Source organism: Thalassophryne amazonica, chromosome 18 (genome assembly GCF_902500255.1).
Source record: "Thalassophryne amazonica chromosome 18, fThaAma1.1, whole genome shotgun sequence".
In the NCBI taxonomy this organism is placed as follows: domain Eukaryota; kingdom Metazoa; phylum Chordata; class Actinopteri; order Batrachoidiformes; family Batrachoididae; genus Thalassophryne; species Thalassophryne amazonica.
The window spans coordinates 61,030,495-61,049,278 of NC_047120.1; the positions used below are offsets into that span (position 1 = coordinate 61,030,495).

General features: G+C 41.0%; 1 protein-coding gene across 2 annotated transcripts in view; it reads left to right on the top strand.

Annotated features, from left to right (window-relative positions):
* The first annotated feature begins 1,176 nt into the window (after positions 1–1,176).
* Positions 1,177–18,784, top strand: part of ankfn1 (ankyrin repeat and fibronectin type III domain containing 1) — a 106,637-nt gene continuing 89,029 nt past the window's right edge. For both annotated transcript variants that reach the window (XM_034193303.1, XM_034193302.1), the window contains exons 1-5: positions 1,177–1,348; positions 3,485–3,606; positions 4,322–4,510; positions 7,114–7,310; positions 15,041–15,288. In XM_034193303.1, coding sequence (XP_034049194.1) covers positions 3,497–3,606; positions 4,322–4,510; positions 7,114–7,310; positions 15,041–15,288 — 744 coding nt within the window. In that variant the 5' untranslated portion in view covers positions 1,177–1,348; positions 3,485–3,496. The remainder of the gene's footprint in view (positions 1,349–3,484; positions 3,607–4,321; positions 4,511–7,113; positions 7,311–15,040; positions 15,289–18,784) is intronic.

Genomic DNA, 18,784 nt, shown 5'->3' on the forward strand with positions numbered 1-18,784 from the left:
TTTTTTTTTTCTGTTGATGGAAAAATGGTACTTATGTGAATTCTTTAAACACTGGTCTCTATTGTCCAAGCAGAGTATGCTTCTACTGTATGAACTCTTCTGAGTATCTTCATTGTAGCATCTATTCATCTATTCAAAGTTTGTGGTTGTTGGTGCCAGAAAAGCAAACGGCTGATCTACTGGGATTTTCACCCACAACCACCTCAGGGGAATACAGAAAAAAATTCTCTGGGTGAAAATGACCAGACTGCTTTGAGCCGCTAAAAAGCCACCTGGAACCAGTTACAGCCAGATCCTCTAGATAACCAACATGTGGAATGTTTAAGCAGCAGAAGACCACATGAAGTTCCACTTCCTGCCAGATAAGAACGTGAAACTGAGGCTATGTTAGACACACGAGTGCACCAAAAGTGGGTGAAGGAAGACCGCTGCCTGGTCCTAAAGAAAGCAAGGATCCATCCGCCTCGTGGTGGGAGATGTCATGTCAACGTTTCGGCAGGTGGCTGAGTCGATGCCACCGAGAATACAGCAGTTCTGAAGGCCAAACTGGGTCAACCCAGAACTAGCATAGAGTACCCAGTGAAGTGGCCAATTAAAATGTACGTTATTAAGTTTGGACCACACAGCGAGCAAAAACAGGTGACTTGTGTTGAACTGCCACCTTTGAGTCGTCTTGTGTTTTCAATTTGATCTAAATCGAACTATCACCAAGAACATCAGGAGAAACCATGTTTCTTCAAGTGTTTTCTGAGTCATTTTCTAACTCTTCAGATTCTTTCCTTCTTGAAGTTCTGAGGTACATTTTGTGGTAAGAAAAGTATTTCTGACTCCTCTCCACATTTCCTTCTGTCTCCTTCTTCCTTTCCTTCTGTTGACACTTTATTTCAATTTTCCTCAGCTGGCTTTACTTTATTTATCCTATTTCCACTAACTTTCGTCTCTCATTGTCTTTCTTCCATTTCCATCCATCCTTTCTCTTTGTTTTCCCATCCTTTCTTCCTCTCCCTTTTTCCTTCTATCACTCCTAACGTGATTCCGTCCTCTTTTCTTCTTTCCGTCCTCCCTCCCTCCACAGACACGTGTGAGCGGATGGGACCCTGGACGTCGTTTGAACTGGATTTGGACCTGGTCTGAACCGGATCCTGCAGACGTCAGCGTGCTGGCGGCACAGTGCCCCCTGCAGGCTGCTGGCTGTGTGTCAGTGACCGCAGTGAAATCCGAGCTGCTGGATTTCGGGATGTTTTACGGAACAAAGTCCCGTTAAAAGGCGGATCCACCTCCAAACCGAAAACGAGAAGAAAAGAAGCTTTTGATTTTTTTCTTCTTCTCCTCCTGACGGGAACAGACGGTAAAGTTGAACTTTTTCTCACCGCACTCAGCTTTATGTGTTTGGAAACGATTAGAGAGAAATGTGCGGTCACATCTGAAGAACAGATTGTTCAGGAAAACCGGATCGGAACAAAGACTGTTTGCGTTTTAATTACCGGTTGTTAATTACTAACTGGCCACAGAACATTAGCGCCGCCTCTGGTCTGTCCGGGGAGTGCTCGGCTAACAACTAATTGTTCTAATGAAGACCGATTATTCGTCTCTGATGATGGGCGAACGCGTTAATTTTAGTTGAAGCTAAAAACTTCTTGTCTTAAAAATAAAAACGAGAAGACGAAGACCAAACTGTGCCAAATCGGGTTTAGCACTTTGATGTGATTTTATAATTTGGCTCTTGATGAATGAAGACCAGAGGCATTTATTTTAAGGATTGGCCACAAATTTGAAAAAAAAAAAAGTTACCAATTAAATTTTGTCTTTGCAGTTCAGTGTGATGGGCGGGGCCAGAAATAATTGTAGTTTTTCCTGCTGTTGTGGACAAGACTTGTGCACAACATTAGCTACAATATCACCGAACTAACTTTTCATTCCACGTCCAATGTGGCAGCAATGTCAGAGATGGCATGTTTGAGTTTTTCATGGTGATGTATGGGGTACCTCAAGGCTCTGTTCTGGGTCTACTGCCGTTCTCTCTGCGTAGCTGCTGTGCTAATATACCTGTTTTTGTGACTAATGTCGCTCATAAAAACTGGAGGTCTGTTTGTTTGCAGTGAAAATTGAGTTTTCCACATTCAAATTATGACAAAAGTCATCATGATTCTAGGATTGTCATTTTATCTGTTGGTGATTGTGTTCTTCAAAACTGATAGTTAAAAGTCTTTGTGATTTTTATGATTTTTTTTTTTAAATCTCCATATTACAGAGATAATGAACAATGGTCTTTTTTTATTTGTGTACACTGTAGGTAGACTGGTTCTGTTGTGACTGATGCTTGGACATCGATATTCATATTTGTACCTTCTAAAATTGATTTGTTTTCTGGTTTGCCACTTGATGGCACTATAGGGAGTGTTTGTGATGAACATGTTTTAAATTTCTGCTGCTAGTATATAAAACTCTGCTTCTTCTTTCTCCTCCTTGTTGTGCCCGATGTTTTCACCCATTGCATGCCGCCACATGTTCTGCTGCTAGCATGTAAAGCGTCACGTGGTTGTCCTCTTCCTTGTGCTGACCTTTTTGGTCATTACGTGTCGCCACGTGTTCTGCTGTTAGCATGTAAAACGTCACGTGGTTAATCCCCTCCTTGTGCTGACCTTTTTGATCGTTGTGTGCCACCACGTGTTCTGTTGCTATCATATAAAATGTCACGAGGTTGTTCTCTTCCTTGTGCTGACCTTTTTGATTGTTATATGCCGCCGCGTGTTCTGTTGCTAGCATATAAAACATCAAGTGTTGTTCTCCTCTTCTCCTGTTGTTTTGGATTAGGGTTTAAGTCTAGAAATATGAGTAATACTTCCTGAATTGTGCACCAGCTTTAAACACTTCCAGAAGTCTTGCACATTATTAGAATTTTTCATGTTTCTATGTTCCTTGGTGTGTGTGTATGTGAGAAAGAGACTCATTACACAAAGACTTCTGTGAAATAAAATGGCTGCTGTCATCCCGTCACCAAGTAACTCAGGCGGTGGAGGATGAATTTTGAGGTGCAAAGAAATAAAATCTTGACTGGTTATTTAGTCATTGGACTGAGCTGCTTCAGTTTTTGGTTGGTCGAGTCGATACAAACAATTCACACTTTGGAACCGGTGACCAACGTGGATTCAGACTGCAGGTGCTTTTATCTGTGTCTGTCATAAAATGTTCCAAAGACATGTGCATCCTTATACCTTCTCCTAAAGCAAAAGCGTTTTTTATATTTGGCCACCATCTGCCATGCTTGCAGACATATTTTTCTGAATGTGATAACTCTGTAACACATACCTGCTCAGCACCTCATATTTACCACATTGGTACACTCTGGCATGTAGATCAGCTGAGCAGATTTTGGTGCAGTGCTCGGCATAATTTGCATATGAATGAGGCTAAGGGGATTTTGGCACAGCTGTTATTGTTTACTGTGTTTGAACTGTTTTTGCTTCTTTCTGAATCCCTGCAGCTATGGCTGAAGATGTCTGTGAATCCTGATTCTGTTTTCTTGACATCACGAAATTCCAGGACTTCCTGTGTCTTCCAAACACTCGATGAGAAAGATGACGTCTCTGCAGTTGGTGAGGACAGGTAAGTAATGCTGATGTCATTGCAGGAGAATGAAGGTCCATGTATTTAGGGTCCTGGTACTTCCTATCTTACTGTCTGGTTGTCAGACATGGACTCTAACCAGTGACCTTAGATTAACGAGTGGATGTCTTTGGTAGCAGCTCTGTCTGAAGGATCTTTGGGTCACACTGAATTGACTTTGTGTCAAATGAGATTCAGATGAGCAGGATCACTGCCATTGTGAGGGAACATCAGCTACCACATGTAGTCCATGTGGTGTGTTTCTCTGGACATGATTCAGCACGCAGGAGCCTCTGTGTTGAGGACCCCATTGGCTGGAGAAGGTCGAGAACATGACCACTATATACCTGGCTGCAGCAGATGGAATGTTACCCCAGACAGGTAGGGATGAACCGTTTGGTGCCCGTTCATGACCTGGGGTGGCTCCATGGTGTGTTGGATGCAGGGACGTGCAGCACATGCTACCAGAGCTGACCTGACTTCTCTAAATAGTGATTTTAAAAGTACCATTTTGACCAGTTTGATACCAGACCCTGTTCGCAGTACCGAGTCCAGACTAGGTTCTCTTCTGGGTTTCCTTTACCGCAGTACATAGCAGCAAACTAACTATCCGTAGCTGCTTGCGAGGAAATTTTCAGAGTTGTAGTCATCATCGCCCAGGAAAATCAGCGGGGCTTGTGATGACTTGCATAATGTGATGTCATGGTCTCTCCAGTGTCCTGGAGATGCTGAGCTACTCCAAATTGTGGGACCTGGAGACGTGGCTCTGCATGCCATCCACATTGCTGCTGCCCAGAAGTCTGGACACCGTATCCATGCGCACCTCCTGCTCTCTTCCTGTCTCCTCCTCCATCTACCGCTGTTCCACCTGCAGTGAGCCGGAAAACATGGCCGCCCTGCTCAGGTAACGCCACTCTCTTTCGACTTTTACGAACGGCCATCACAGAACCTCAGATAGGCTGAAGTTTAGTCTGTCTGTTCCACTGTGAAAATTCCAGATCCTGATTTGGTCTGAACTCTTGGACTTTGGTCTTGGAGAAGACCATCATCACTCTGACCCAAACAAGATCTGCTCTTATTTTATTTCTTCATGATTGAACTCCAAGAGAGTAAGGGTAACTTTGAGATGTTGGTTCATAGTTTCCTTTGAAAATGTGGTGATTTATTAGTGTTTTTATGCATCATTATTTTATGTTTTACATTTTAATTTTGGTTAGTCTTGTAGAGATTTTTTTTTTTTTAATTTGAGATCAGAAAATGGATTTTTAAATACTACACACCAAAGTCAAAGTGTTTCAGGTTATGATGTCATAACAGCTCCATCACTATTTGTGATGTCATCGGATGGGATGGTTGTATAATTAAAGGAGAACCAGTCTCACAGTTTAAGACGAGATGAAGCTGCTGCAAATTCACATTGCCACCAAAATTATTCTTTCCTCTGAAGACCAAAGACCAGTTTTTTATTTTAGTCACAAACATCTGAAAGTCCACATTCAGGTGCACGCTAAACATCAGCTCCACACAGGAAGCGACAACTGCAAAAAATGTACTTTTTTTTTGAATGTCAGATCATAAGTGTTGCAGTACTCCCCCTCCCCGATAATTAAAATCATGTTTAAAAAAGTTAAAAGAACCAGTTTTTATACTCAGAATTATTTTTATGAACTGTCAAAAGCTATACAACAACAAAATAGAGCTGAAACAACTGATTAAAATCGATTATTAAAATAGTTGTCAACTTTAGTCATCGATTAGTTGCTAAATAACTTTGTTTTACCACAAATGTTTCGTTTCTTCCATATAATCAACCGAGCATTGCTTTGACTCTTGAAACAATGGAGTGCTTCGAGCTGCTGATTCGTTGGTTTCATTTGTTTTATTTCGCATTATCTTAATTTTTCCCCACTAAAACCCTAAAGAGCATATGTCTGTGAGGAATATTTACCTTTTTATGTTAAACTGACCTGTTATGGTCTTCTGAAACAGTTGATAGATGTATTTTATGCTAACGCCAATGCTAACATGTTAGCATGTCTATGGCGTTTTCAGTGTTAAAGTTAGCATTAAGCTGCTGGCATTTCAGCATGTTTGTGCATTTGTTTTCTGTATAATAATTAATGGCTCAGCATTTGTTGTCGTAAAAGAGTCAGATGTATTACAAATTATAATATTTTTAATTTATTTTTATTTATGTATTAATAATAATAGCAACAATAATAATAGTAATAATAACTAATAATGCTACAATACAATTTTAGAGAAAGAGACATGAGTCACATGTGTCATTGTGAAATGACCACATCGTTTACAAGTTATACAGAGAATGTTGCACATATAATGAGTCAGGCTACAGTTTTTGATTTAGGTTTTATGGTTAACTGGTTATGCTAATTGCTCGTTTGCAGCAACAAAAATACATCTTTTTTTCACCATATATTTTATAACATTTATATGTTTCAATGTTGTTTTATGGCAACTCAGCACTTTAATAAAGCAGTGCCATTTGAAATAATTATTTTTGTTCTTTATTATAAATTGTTTTATTCTTTATTATTTTAGATTTCAACAGCCAAGGGACATTTGACAATTTGTTGATTTTCAAGTATTTTAAGTTTTCAAATAATGTTCTGTTGTTAAATAAAGTGATGGAAGGAGAGAAAAATTGTTTCCCTGGGACATTTTAAAAAAATTCCCCGCTAATCCGATTAATCGATTAATCGTGTCAAAACCACATCAGATTCATCGATGATCCAAATATTCGTTTGTTGCAGCCCTACAACACAATGCTTTAATATGGTAAAATAATAATAATAAAAAAAACATAAAATGTTTAATAACACGTTTTCTGGGAAATTAACAGGAAATAATACTTTTACCTTCAGATGATGAAAACAATAATATTTCCATCAATCATTAAGGAATACAAAGATTATGGTACTGTACGGTAAATCTGTTCTCAAAAACTGAGTGACTGAGCACGGAGGATATGAGTGGGGGAGGCCACCTAGACAACTCCTGAAGGAGCTTGGAGGTCACCAGGCCTGCATGTTCTCACTGTGCACCTTCTGGAGCCACGGCTCTTTAATTAAATCTTGTGTTTCGGAGCTGTTCATTGGCTGAGCACAGCTGACTTAGTTAATTAGCAGCGGGTGGAGCAGGTCAGGTGATCTCCAACAGCAAGTGGGAGGAGCCTCTGTGGCTGTGATTGGAGTGTCTGTTGCAGAGAACGGAGAACGATTTTCACACACGAGCACGAGTCAGATCGAGGCTCTGAAAGTTGGAAAGTATGGGTGGAAGAAGTCCCCATCAATCCGTGTGTCCACGGCTGAGCCCGCCCCCTGAGAGCGACCAGCTCAGCTAAAAGTTCCACAAAGATCTGCATCTTTTCTTTTGTTTCTCAGCATTTCATTGTTTTTTTTTTGTTTGTTTGTTTTTAATGTCACACAGATTTTCCTCTTTCAAAAATTTAATGTTTTATTTATTTAACCTTTTTGATGGCTGCAGGTCACCTGATAAACGGGGCGTGGTTCTGACTCCTGCGCTGGCCACACCCCTTGTCCCTGTCCTGTCCTCGACCCCTGCTTCTGGGGTAATGCGGACATCTGGGACCTCAGGGAGAGACTCCGCCTCTCAGTGTGGAGTCGTTCGGAAACGCCGGCGTCTCACTGCCAGTCCCGGAGGACTTCGCTGGAATTCTGCAGGTGAAAACGCCATCTTGTCTTTTCTTTTGGATAATGCTTAAAGTACACGAGCACTCTTCAGAGTGTGTTCCTCTGATTAACGCCACATGATGTTCGTGTTTGGGTAAATGTTATTTAGACATCAACATTTTCTGCTGACTTTTTGATCAATAACAGAGGCTTGATGAACTTTTGCTCCTCTCACCTCGCCTGTGATCTTTTTTTTTTTTTTTTTTTTTTAAAGTTGTGGCTTCATGTCCTCCTGAACCTGATATCATAGAACACAGCTTCCTGCATGTGATTGGAGTAAATGTATCATCAGCCTCGTTAATGCAGTTGGCGGTGAGCTGAGTGTCCCCGCCCCTTTGGAATGTGTGCTTCAGGATCTCCCATCGCTGTTATGTCGAGTTGCACAAAAATGTGTCCGCCAGATAAACAAACACATTTCAGATTCTCTTTTCTGACGTTGATGAAAATGCAGAATTATTCTAATTAAAACAAGTTGTTGTTCTTGTCATCAATTTGGCAGCTCCAGTTTTTTGTTTGGGGTCACCACAGCGGATACAGCCAGATCTGCATTGGTATTTGGCACATGTTTTACGCCAGATGCCCTTCCTGACACAACTCCAGTGTAACCTGGAGAAACACACACAGCCGCTGTAAGATGCCTATAAGGGCAAATAAATCTGTACATTTCCTACTTGAAAACCAAAATCAAGTTTAATAAACGGCATTTTATAAATGTCAAAACTGCATGATTTTTATTTTTTTGACATGCAACTCTTTGACCTCCTAGTATTAATGTAGAAAAATTTTGACTTTGAGTGTGTTATGGTCCTTTAGTTTTAGGACACAGAAGATTTTGCCGGGTGGACGGACGGGAGGACAGGAATTTCTCTTGACAAGCACAACTTATAGTTGTGGACAAACAAATACAGTAGTGTTCAGAATAATAGTAGTGCTATGTGACTAAAAAGATTAATCCAGGTTTTGAGTATATTTCTTATTGTTACATGGGAAACAAGGTACCAGTAGATTCTCACAAATCCAACAAGACCAAGCATTCATGATATGCATACTCTTAAGGCTATGAAATTGGGCTATTAGTAAAAAAAAAAAAAAGTAGAAAAGGGGGTGTTCACAATAGTAGCATCTGCTGTTGATGCTACAAACTCAAAACTATTATGTTCAGACTGCTTTTTTAGCAATCCTGTGAATCACTCAACTAGTATTTAGTTGTATAACCACAGTTTTTCATGATTTCTTCACATCTGCGAGGCATTAATTTTGTTGGTTTGGAACCAAGATTTTGCTCGTTTACTAGTGTGCTTGGGGTCATTGTCTTGTTGAAACACCCATTTCAAGGGCATGTCCTCTTCAGCATAAGGCAACATGACCTCTTCAAGTATTTTGACATATCCAAACTGATCCATGATACCTGGTATGCGATATATAGGCCCAGCACCATAGTAGGAGAAACATGCCCATATCATGATGCTTGCACCACCATGCTTCACTGACTTCACTGTGAACTGTGGCTTGAATTCAGAGTTTGGGGGTTGTCTCACAAACTGTCTGCGGCCCTTGGACCCAAAAAGAACAATTTTACTCTCATCAGTCCACAAAATATTCCTCCATTTGTCTTTAGGCCAGTTGATGTGTTCTTTGGCAAATTGTACCCTCTTCTGCGCATGTCTTTTATTTAACAGAGGGACTTTGCGGGGGATTCTTGCAAATAAATTAGCTTCACACAGATGTCTTCTAACTGTCGCAGCACTTACAGGTAACTCCAGACTGTCTTTGATCATCCTGGAGCTGATCAATGGGTGAGCCTTTGCCATTCTGGTTATTCTTCTATCCATTTTGATGGTTGTTTTCCATTTTCTTCCACGCATCTCTGTTTTTTTTTTTTCCATTTTAAAGCATTGGAGATCATTGTAGATGAACAGCCTATAATTTTTTGCACCTGCGTATACGTTTTCCCCTCTCCAGTCAACTTTTTAATCAAACTACTCTGTTCTTCTGAACAATGTCTTGAACGTCCCATTTTCCTCAGGCTTTCAAAGAGAAAAGCATGGCTTCATCCTTAAATAGGGGACACCTGATTCACACCTGTTTGTTCCACAAAAATGACGAACTCACTGACTGAATGCCACACTACTATTATTGTGAACACCCCCTTTTCTACTTCTCTACTTTTTTTACTAATAGCCAATTTCATAGCCTTAAGAGTGTGCATATCATGAATGCTTGGTCTTGTTGGATTTGTGAGAATCTACTGAATCTACTGGTACCTTGTTTTCCATGTAACAATAAGAAATATACTCAAAACCTGGATTAATCTTTTTAGTCACATAGCACTACTATTATTCTGAACACTACTGTATTCTGGGTTTTTAGCTGCATTTAACAATTATTTTCACCGCTAATTCTTCTGTTTGTTTTCTCAATTAGTGGATTATTTGTTTGATCCATGTATTGTCAGAACATGCTGAAAGATGGCTGTCTCGGCGATCATCGGGTGAGAGGTGGGGGTTCTGTCGCAGCCGGTGTTGGTTTGTTGATTCAGTCGATCAGATTCTCTCTTGGACATCCTAAGAATTTGCAGGCTTCCCAACAATCATTTAATCATAATTAGCCTGCGCACGTGTGACTGTTGTGTGGAAGTAGGGGGCAGAGACTCTAATAACACAGTGGAAACTGGCATTCCTCAGGGATGTGTTCTGGTTCACTCACTGTTCAGCACTTGTATGGACTACGTGTAGGGTTGGGTTGTTGAAACCAGCGGTGATGTGTATGCTCTCACATTTGAATTAATATTTTTTTGCTTCAGGCCGCAGGCAACAGCACACATCGGTGCGTCCATGTGGAATAAAATAATTTTCATTATTCTTTAATTTGCTTTTTGCTGTTACAATTAATTCAGGTTTGCAATCATGAAACATGAAGACTTTCAGTTTGCAAAAAACCGACAACTTTACACATCACAGAAGCTGAAATCGGAAAACATTTACAAAATAATTCTGTGATCAGTATCTTCATTGATTATTTTCCTTTTAATTAATTGAGCTGTAAAAGGTCAACGTGTGGAGGCAGCAGAGCTGCTGCAGGATGTGCTGTCATGTCAGGAATGTTGATCGCTGTTTCCTGTTCGGGGTGTGTTTGTTTTTAAGCTCCACCCGTCTGGAGAATGATAATGATGTTAACGAGTTTCTTGATGCCCAGATTACGATGTCCCGTCTCGGACACATCCCTGCCCTCCTCATCTCCTCGTCTTTGTTCAGGCTCCGTCTTTGTCACATTGTTGCACTGTACTTCTCAAAATTCACCTGACAGTCTGAATTACTTCACAGCTCAGGGTGGGGGAGTTGGGGTGGGAAGGTTCAAATAGTTTGGATGGACCCACATGGTTCAGACATGTTAGTTTGTGGTCTGTACACACTTTAGAGTCAACCAAAAGATGGTAAAAGGGTGGAAGTGTGTGAGACGTCCACATGGATTTTGATCCAAGCTGCTGATGAGATTCCGTAATGGCGTTCCCCGCGTTTCAGCCGCCACAGAAACACAATAGCAGTGTAAAGTGAACTGTGACCTCAGCTTTTGACTGGGCCGGTATAACGCCGATCCTCGTGTCAGGATGTCAGACATCTGTGGTTCCAGGTGTCTGGTTTCTGATCCATCAGTGAGCTCACATGGTCACATGATAGTGAGACAGCTGAGGGTCGACCTGCAGCAAACCCGGAATAGTTTATGTTCAATTTCTCAAATCGTTGCATTTAGTTGATTGGACTGCTCTCTGGGATGTCAAATCCAGCCCGTAATCATAATCTGTGTGGACTCGGTGCTGAAGTTGTGACAAAGACACCTGCGGGTGGGATGTGATCGTTCTTGGAGCCAAAGTAATTCTTCGGATACAGTTCTCCTAAACTTGACTTGAACACTGAGATTTTCACCCGTTTGTGTTCTGGTTTTGGTGCTAGATCCTAGTCTGTCCACCAGAGGGCGCCGTTAGTCCAGCAGCTCTAACATGATGGATGTGCAGCCTGAACCTGTCTGGAACATTTGTTCATGGAGTTCTTGCTTTTCCTCTGCAGATTAGCTGGAAGTAGATGCAGGTCCTGCAGTTTTACTAGTAATTATTTGCAATGAAAGAAAATAATTTTTTGGCATTTTGCACTTTATTTCTGGTTGTGTGGCCCTGAGCAATTACTGCTCCTGATGCGCCCAAAGAAAACTGGCTGTAAAAGTCTTAAAAAGTAACGCTTACTTTGACTTTGTCCAATTACTTATGGCTTCTGAAAAGGGAGCCAGTGTCTATAAAAATGTCTGTAAGTCGTGTTTTTGCCAAAACTGGACATCTTGCAAGAACATCTTGACTGTTTAATACTAAATCTGCTGTTGGTGAACAAAAGAAAAATGACAAAACCTGTTGCTGTCCAAATACTTATGGACCTGAGTGTCCCTGCCTAGAACAACTTCAGGAAATGTAACGTTAAACAAATAATTTAATTACATACACACACTTGGGTGCTGTTGAGCAAGATACTTATTCTCAAAGTTCTTCGCAGAGAGAGTGTGTGAGTTTGATGATTGTCTTTTTTTTTTTGTGGAACTGCATGAAGTCGGGTTTGTGAACACTGTGAATTATTAATGACACACAGCAGCTGGGAAACTTCCTTCCCAATGAAAGTGAATTAAAGTAAAAAGCTCAGATAGAGAGGAAGTGAAAGATGAGCTCTGAACCCAGTTTGTCCACCGGTCGGTCCTGAATGAGCACCGAACCGAGCACCGGTTCTGGTTTCACGCAGCAGTCCAGATGACGACCTCCACATTAAATCTGCATGAGATCAAAGAGAGGAAGCTTCCTGCAGGCGCTCAGACTCCATCAGCAGAAAACAAATTACAGTACTAGGAGCATGAAACAGGGATTCCCAAAGTGTGGACCACAGCCCCCTGGTGGGCCGCGAGAGGTGCTGCAGAGGTCTTTAAGAATAAATCAACAAAAACCTCTTTGATTTTCAAGTGTGCAATACAGTTTACGAGAATTAATCCAAAATATTCATGATTATTTAAAAAAATTGAATCAAGCAATAAAGCCAAGAAATTAAAATGAGCTGCAAAAGATTTTCAAATGTCACAATTTTTATGTCCGCCAAGGATGTAAAATTGTGACATTTGAATATTGGAGTTCTTTGAGTGCTTTGAACCAGAATTTTCATGGTTGTAAAGAGGAAAGAAATTGGACTAGAATCAAAGAAACATCAAAGCCATTGCAGTTTGAATAAATGTCTATTTCTAAAGTGTTTCTCCATTAGATCCAGATGCTCAAAATACTTTACGGTGATGCCTCACATTCTCACGCACACTGATCTCAGCACTCAGTGGTGTCTTGCTTATATGGGTCATTGTGCAACAGACTACCAGAGAAGAAGAAGAAGGAGGAGGAGGAAATGAGATGAGGGCATTTTTCTGTCACATTCTCTCGCACCATTTTGGCAGGTCTGCACAGTTTGTCCTGCTTCTGAATCATCGTCCAAACAGTGTAAAGTCGTGCTTTGTGAAGTGCTGCCTGTTTGGGCCGACTTCAGCCGTGCTGAACCATAACACTGATCACTCTCTCATAGATCTCATTTAAAACTGACACAAACTTTTGTTGCTTTTTCAAACTGTAGGCTCTTGTAAACGAGAATATTGTTGTCAAATTCTATGGGATTTTACTGAAATCAAAACCTGTGGGGTTATATTGTTGTCAAATTCTATGGGATTAGACTGGTGTCAAATTCTGTGTGATTATATTGTCAGATGCTATGGGATTATACTGGAGTCAAATTCTGTAGGGTTATATTGTTGTCAAATTCTATGGGATTAGACTGGAGTCAAAACTATGGGACTAGACTGGTGTGAAATTCTGTGGGGTTATATTGTTGTCAAATTCTATGGGATTTTACTGGAGTCAAATTCTGAGGGATTATATTGTCAAATTATATGGGATTACACCTGTGTCAAATTCTGTGGGATTTTACTGGAGTCAGAATCGATGGGATTAAACTGGTGTCAAATTCTAGGGGATTAAACTGGTGTCAAATACTATGGGATTATACTGGTGTCAAATTATGTGGGGTTATATTGTCAAATTCTGTGAGATTTTAGTGGAGTTAAATATGTGGGATTATATTGTCAAATTATATGGGATTATACCTGTGTCAAATTCTGTTGGATTTTACTGGAGTCAGAATCGATGGGATTTAATTGGTGTCAGATTCTAGGGAATTATGTTGTCAAATTCTATGGGATTATACTGGTGTCAAATTATGTGGGGTTATATTGTTGTCAAATTCTATGGGATTAGACTGGTGTCAAATCCTGTGGGATTATACTGGAGTCAGAACTCTATGGGACTAGACTGGTGTCAACCTCTGTGGGATTATATTGTCAAATTCTTTGGGATTATACTGGAGTCAAAACCTATGGGATTAGACTGGTGTGAAATTCTGTGGGGTTATATTGTTGTCAAATTCTATGGGATTAGACTGGTGTCAAATCCTGTGGGATTATACTGGAGTCAAAACTCTATGGGACTAGACTGGTGTCAACCTCTGTGGGATTATATTGTCAAATTCTTTGGGATTATACTGGAATTCTGTGGGATTATATTGTTGTCAGATTCTATGGGATTTTACTGGAGTCAAATTTTGTGGGGTTATCCTGGAGTCAGAACCTATGGGATTAGACAGGTGTCATTCTTTGGGATTGTATTGCTGTCAAATTCTATGAGATTATAATGTCAAATTCTATGGGATTAGACTGGTGTCAAATTCTGTGGGGTTATATTGTCAAATTCTATGGGATTTTATTGGAGTCAAAATGTATGGGATTAAACTGGTGTCAAATTGTGAGGGATTATATCACCTTCAATTTTGTGAACAGGGCTCTGAGTGAAACATGAGTACCAACCAACTAAACCTGCATTATTTAATTTGACTTATTCATTATTAAAATAACACTGTGTAAAATGATACAATAATTATATCTGGATTGGTTGGTTATATTTTGGTAAAAATCCGTACATGTAAAATGCATATTTAAATCATTACATAATGTATAAAAGACACGTATTTCATTTGTGACCCAAAAGGAGATACATGATCAGCATGTGTGCAACAGATTGGAATATACACAAACGACCCATATAAAATTAATGAGGTTGCAAAATACCATATAAAAGAATAATTGTCATCAGGGTAAGACTTTAATATGGAAAAAAAGCAGACGACACCTGAGAAGAGTAACTACTGAATAACAATTGCTTGACCTGAGACTTGAACTTGGGTTTGTAGCTAACATTGTGTATGTGACTATTATCTATCGTCACATGACCCAAAACACTGAAATTTTAAAATATCACAGCGTAGTACATTGAATGGCACTTCTGGAAAACTGTGACTGATCCCCTTGATGGATACCATCAGAGAGTCAGTCAATAATTTTCAATCATTAACAACATTTGAGTCTTTAGTGTCATTTATCTTTATTAATAACGACCTTTTGATCAACACTACACGATACAGTTCTCTGACGTGAAAGTGAAGGTTCACTTTGAGGTCCAGTAAGATGTCGTATTTCTAAAAAGTCATAGTTTGGTTTTCGGACATAAATTTCAGCCTCTTTGTGCGCCGTGCGGTTCGTCGGGTTTCGCTGACGTGTTTCTGGTGTCCCATAACAGCAGCGCTTCTCTGGTTTCTCTCCTTCAGGTTCAGTGCAGCGTTATTTCTGGTCACCGGAGCCGCCTGCTACATCACACGGGAACGTGGCAGGAGGCAGCAGGGAAGCCAGGCGCCTCCCTGTGAGAGACGAGGGCAGGTCACCTGTGGGCGAGCGAGCGGCACTGAGGAAAACCGTGTCGGTTGATGACCGTCTGCTGCAGCTGGCAGGTGGAGAACATCAGCTGAAGCTACTGAGTCGCCTGGAGAGAGGCCGCAAGAAGCTCTGCAACATCAGCGTGAGTCTTTGTTGCTGTCACTGCCCCCCCCCCCCCCCCCCCCCCCCCCCCACACACACACACACACACGCGCACACACAAAAGTGGGCGGGGCTTTATGTGGCGTGATGAAAGTTAGGACTTTTATAAATGGATTTTATGACAAAATCGATCAGTGCAGAAAGGAAGCAGCAGGAAGTTGCTTTTGTTAATCAGCTGTTGCTCAGTAAAAATGTTTTAGCCTCTTTCTGCTCGTCATCTTCTTCCCGTCAGTGTTTTTAATCAGCCTGGACCTCCTTCAAGGTTCAAGGTTACTTCATTTGTACCAAAAGGTAAATTTGGTTTGGCAGTGAGTCACTGCATTCATAACAATCACATAAACACATAATTACCGATAAAAAAAATACAATAAATATAATAAAAATACAATGAACAGTGCAAGTACAGGCCAATAGCATGGCACCCAGAAAAAAGTCACAATGTGCCTGCCATCTCTATGCAAAGTGACAAATAAATAAATTAAATATGCATTCAAAGTCATCTATTAAGAGCAGTGATAGCAGCAGGAGTAAAAGTGCTCTTGTAGCACTTAGTTCTGCTGAAAGGAGCTTTATACCTCTGTCCTGAAGGGAGCAGTTCAAACTGATCAAAAAGAGGATGTGAGAAAAGGCTAAAAAGGCTCCACCTGGAAGAGCTTTTCTTCCTTCTTCTACTTCCTTCTTCCTTGTTGTTGTTGTTGTTGTTATAATATTCCCACAAAGGTGATACTGAGAAGATTTGGACATATGCAGAGGAGGGACCCAGGGTATATAGGGAGAAGGATGCTGAGGATGGAGCCACCAGGCAGGAGGAGAAGAGGGACTCCAAAGAGGAGGTTTATGGACATACTGAGGGAGGACATGCAGGTGTTTCGCATGACAGAGGACAGGGTGAGACAGATGCATGATCTGCAATGGCGCCCCCTAATGGGAGCTCCTGAAACAAGAAGTTCAATGTTTCTTTTGATGGTTTTGGTGTACTTTTTTTTTTTTTGCCATGATAACTGCACCAATCCTAATGAAACCTGAAATAGATTCCTCACCTCTAAACATCTAAATACGGCACCAAAATCACTTTCCCATGTCAGATGGTTCAGACTTCTCTGTGTTCCTTCCTTCAGCTGGCTGCTGATTGGCTGAACACACCTGACCGGGCTGATCTGGTCTGTGTAGATCAGGGCCACACGGGACGCATGCAGTACTTCAGGACTGAGAAACGCAGTCAGTGGGTGTGATCGGCGGTTGAAGCGGTGCAGCGACCCTGCACAAACATTCTCCGCCGTATTCAAACGGTTCCAGAGTTACTCTCAGGAGGGGGTTCTGTTTGGGTTCGATCCCTCATTGAGCGTAGCCGCTTCCTGACACGAGTGTCTTTGACTCAGTCGCAGTAATAAATTCAGAGTTCTTGCTGACTAAATAATGGATTTCCAGGCAACACAAACATTCCGCTGTTTTGTCTGACATGTCTGCGGTCGATGGAAAAATCCACCCGGGGCCTCCTGGGTATTTACCACTCTGCTGTAAACTGGCCGAATGGTGAGCTTTTGTTTTTGTGGCGTTTTCAAGGCGACGGGCAGCAGATGAATCTTCCTACATAATTCATGACACAAGCTCATTGGGAAGTGGCTGAGACTCTCGCGTACAGAGACAGTCCAACAGTACGCAGTGCTGTCAGACCCTTTACAATGATTTATGACATTATATCCAAAACAGAATATATCGCTATAACGTGAACCAAATTAAATTAGAAATATAGAAGACTTAATAATTTAAAGATGAAGTACTATAAAGTAAAATCCCTGCCATTAGCACCAGTCTCCATTTTCCGTAGCATGATACGGATGAGATTGTAACTCCCCATGGAGGAGGCGACAGTCGGTCACAGATTACTTCCCCAGCTAAGGCTGGTTCCCAGTTTACAGATGCATAGACTAAGACGCTGCAGATGAAGTGCCCTGTCCAAGGACATAGACAGGTAGCACAGACCTGGAATTAAACTCTTGTCTATATATTAGCAATTCAATAAACTTCTTTAATAAATAAAATGCAGCATTCCTCCCCTGCCCCCCAATAGGCTTGGCAGGGCGGCCCGCCTCACCAAATCCGGTGACCAACCACATATGTGTATGTTCAGGAGCATTTACAGACTGCTTCACGAAAGTGGTTAATAAGGACCTGGTTTTACCTCAAAGTTTAAACATTTCCACAATGTGTTTTAATTAAAAATAAGTGAATTTTTTCCACTTTTTTTTTAAGCATGATGAGGGAATTATTCATCCCTTTTTTTTTTTTTTTTTTTTTTTTTTTTTTTTTACCAAACTTACTCCAGTTAAGAGTCGTGCAGTGCTGAAGGCTTTCCCAGCTTGTCATTGGGTGAGAGGCGGGGCCAGTCTATACCAAAGCTCCTCCTCTGGTGCCAGATATTTTAATTTATTTTATATATTTAATTCTAATCCAGTTACATTTTTTTCTCCACAAATCTGATTGGTTAATCGTGTGAGATTTCAGACCATAAAATATCGTGTAAACGGTGGCAAAATATTAAAACTGTTTCACATTTAATGTGTTACTCTGCGCCCTGTCTGCACACGTTGCTCTGCAGATGTCAATAATGGCGCTGTCAGCTGAGAGCGAGAGGTTGCCAACCGCCTTTAAACATGAAGAAGAAGAAGAAAAAAAACCAACTGTCGGAGCAATGACACCGAAATGGATTAATTTAAGCTACCATACGAAAGTAGTGATGTCGATTCTGCTCACAGAATATCCAGTTTGGCATGAAGACGCTGTTGCCACAGTAAGCTTTGACAAGCCGACCACACCCTTTGTCTGCGTAACATTTTTACCGAACTATATTATTATGCGGATTAAGTGGTGGACAAACGTGCAAACGTTGGAATTGGATTCGAATGGGAATAACCCTGTTGTGTCTGATAATTTGTGGATGTTAAAAATGGTCGCAAATGGCTGTAAAACTTTTTTTTTTTTAACTTAATTTTCGGCCGTAAAATCCAGCATTAACATCCGCAAATCAGACACAACAGGGTTATTCCCTAATTTTACTGCTTTCCCGTCTGAGGTTTTGATTTATGTGCTGAATGACTTGAGCATGGCTGCATAATAATTGTGTAACAAGCTACAGAGTATTTAGACGATGTAGATATTCTTGTTAGATGGATTCTATTGGGGCATGGTTTTTGTTCCGTATATTTACCGCCTCCTCTGAGGATGATGTTATGTGATTACTTTGTTTGGCTGTCAGCAGAATATTTTGTCTTGACCTGGGGTCAAGGAATCAGATGAAATTAATTGCGCTCATGCTTGCCCCCCCCCCCCCCACCACCACCACCACCACCACCACCACCAGAAAAAATGTTGAATGGGAATTGGGTGACCTCTGCCGCCCTCTGTTGGCTGATGGAGGTGACGGCGTTGATCTTCATGCAGCACTCGGTGTCCCCTGTGCTTGTTTGTTTCCGGGG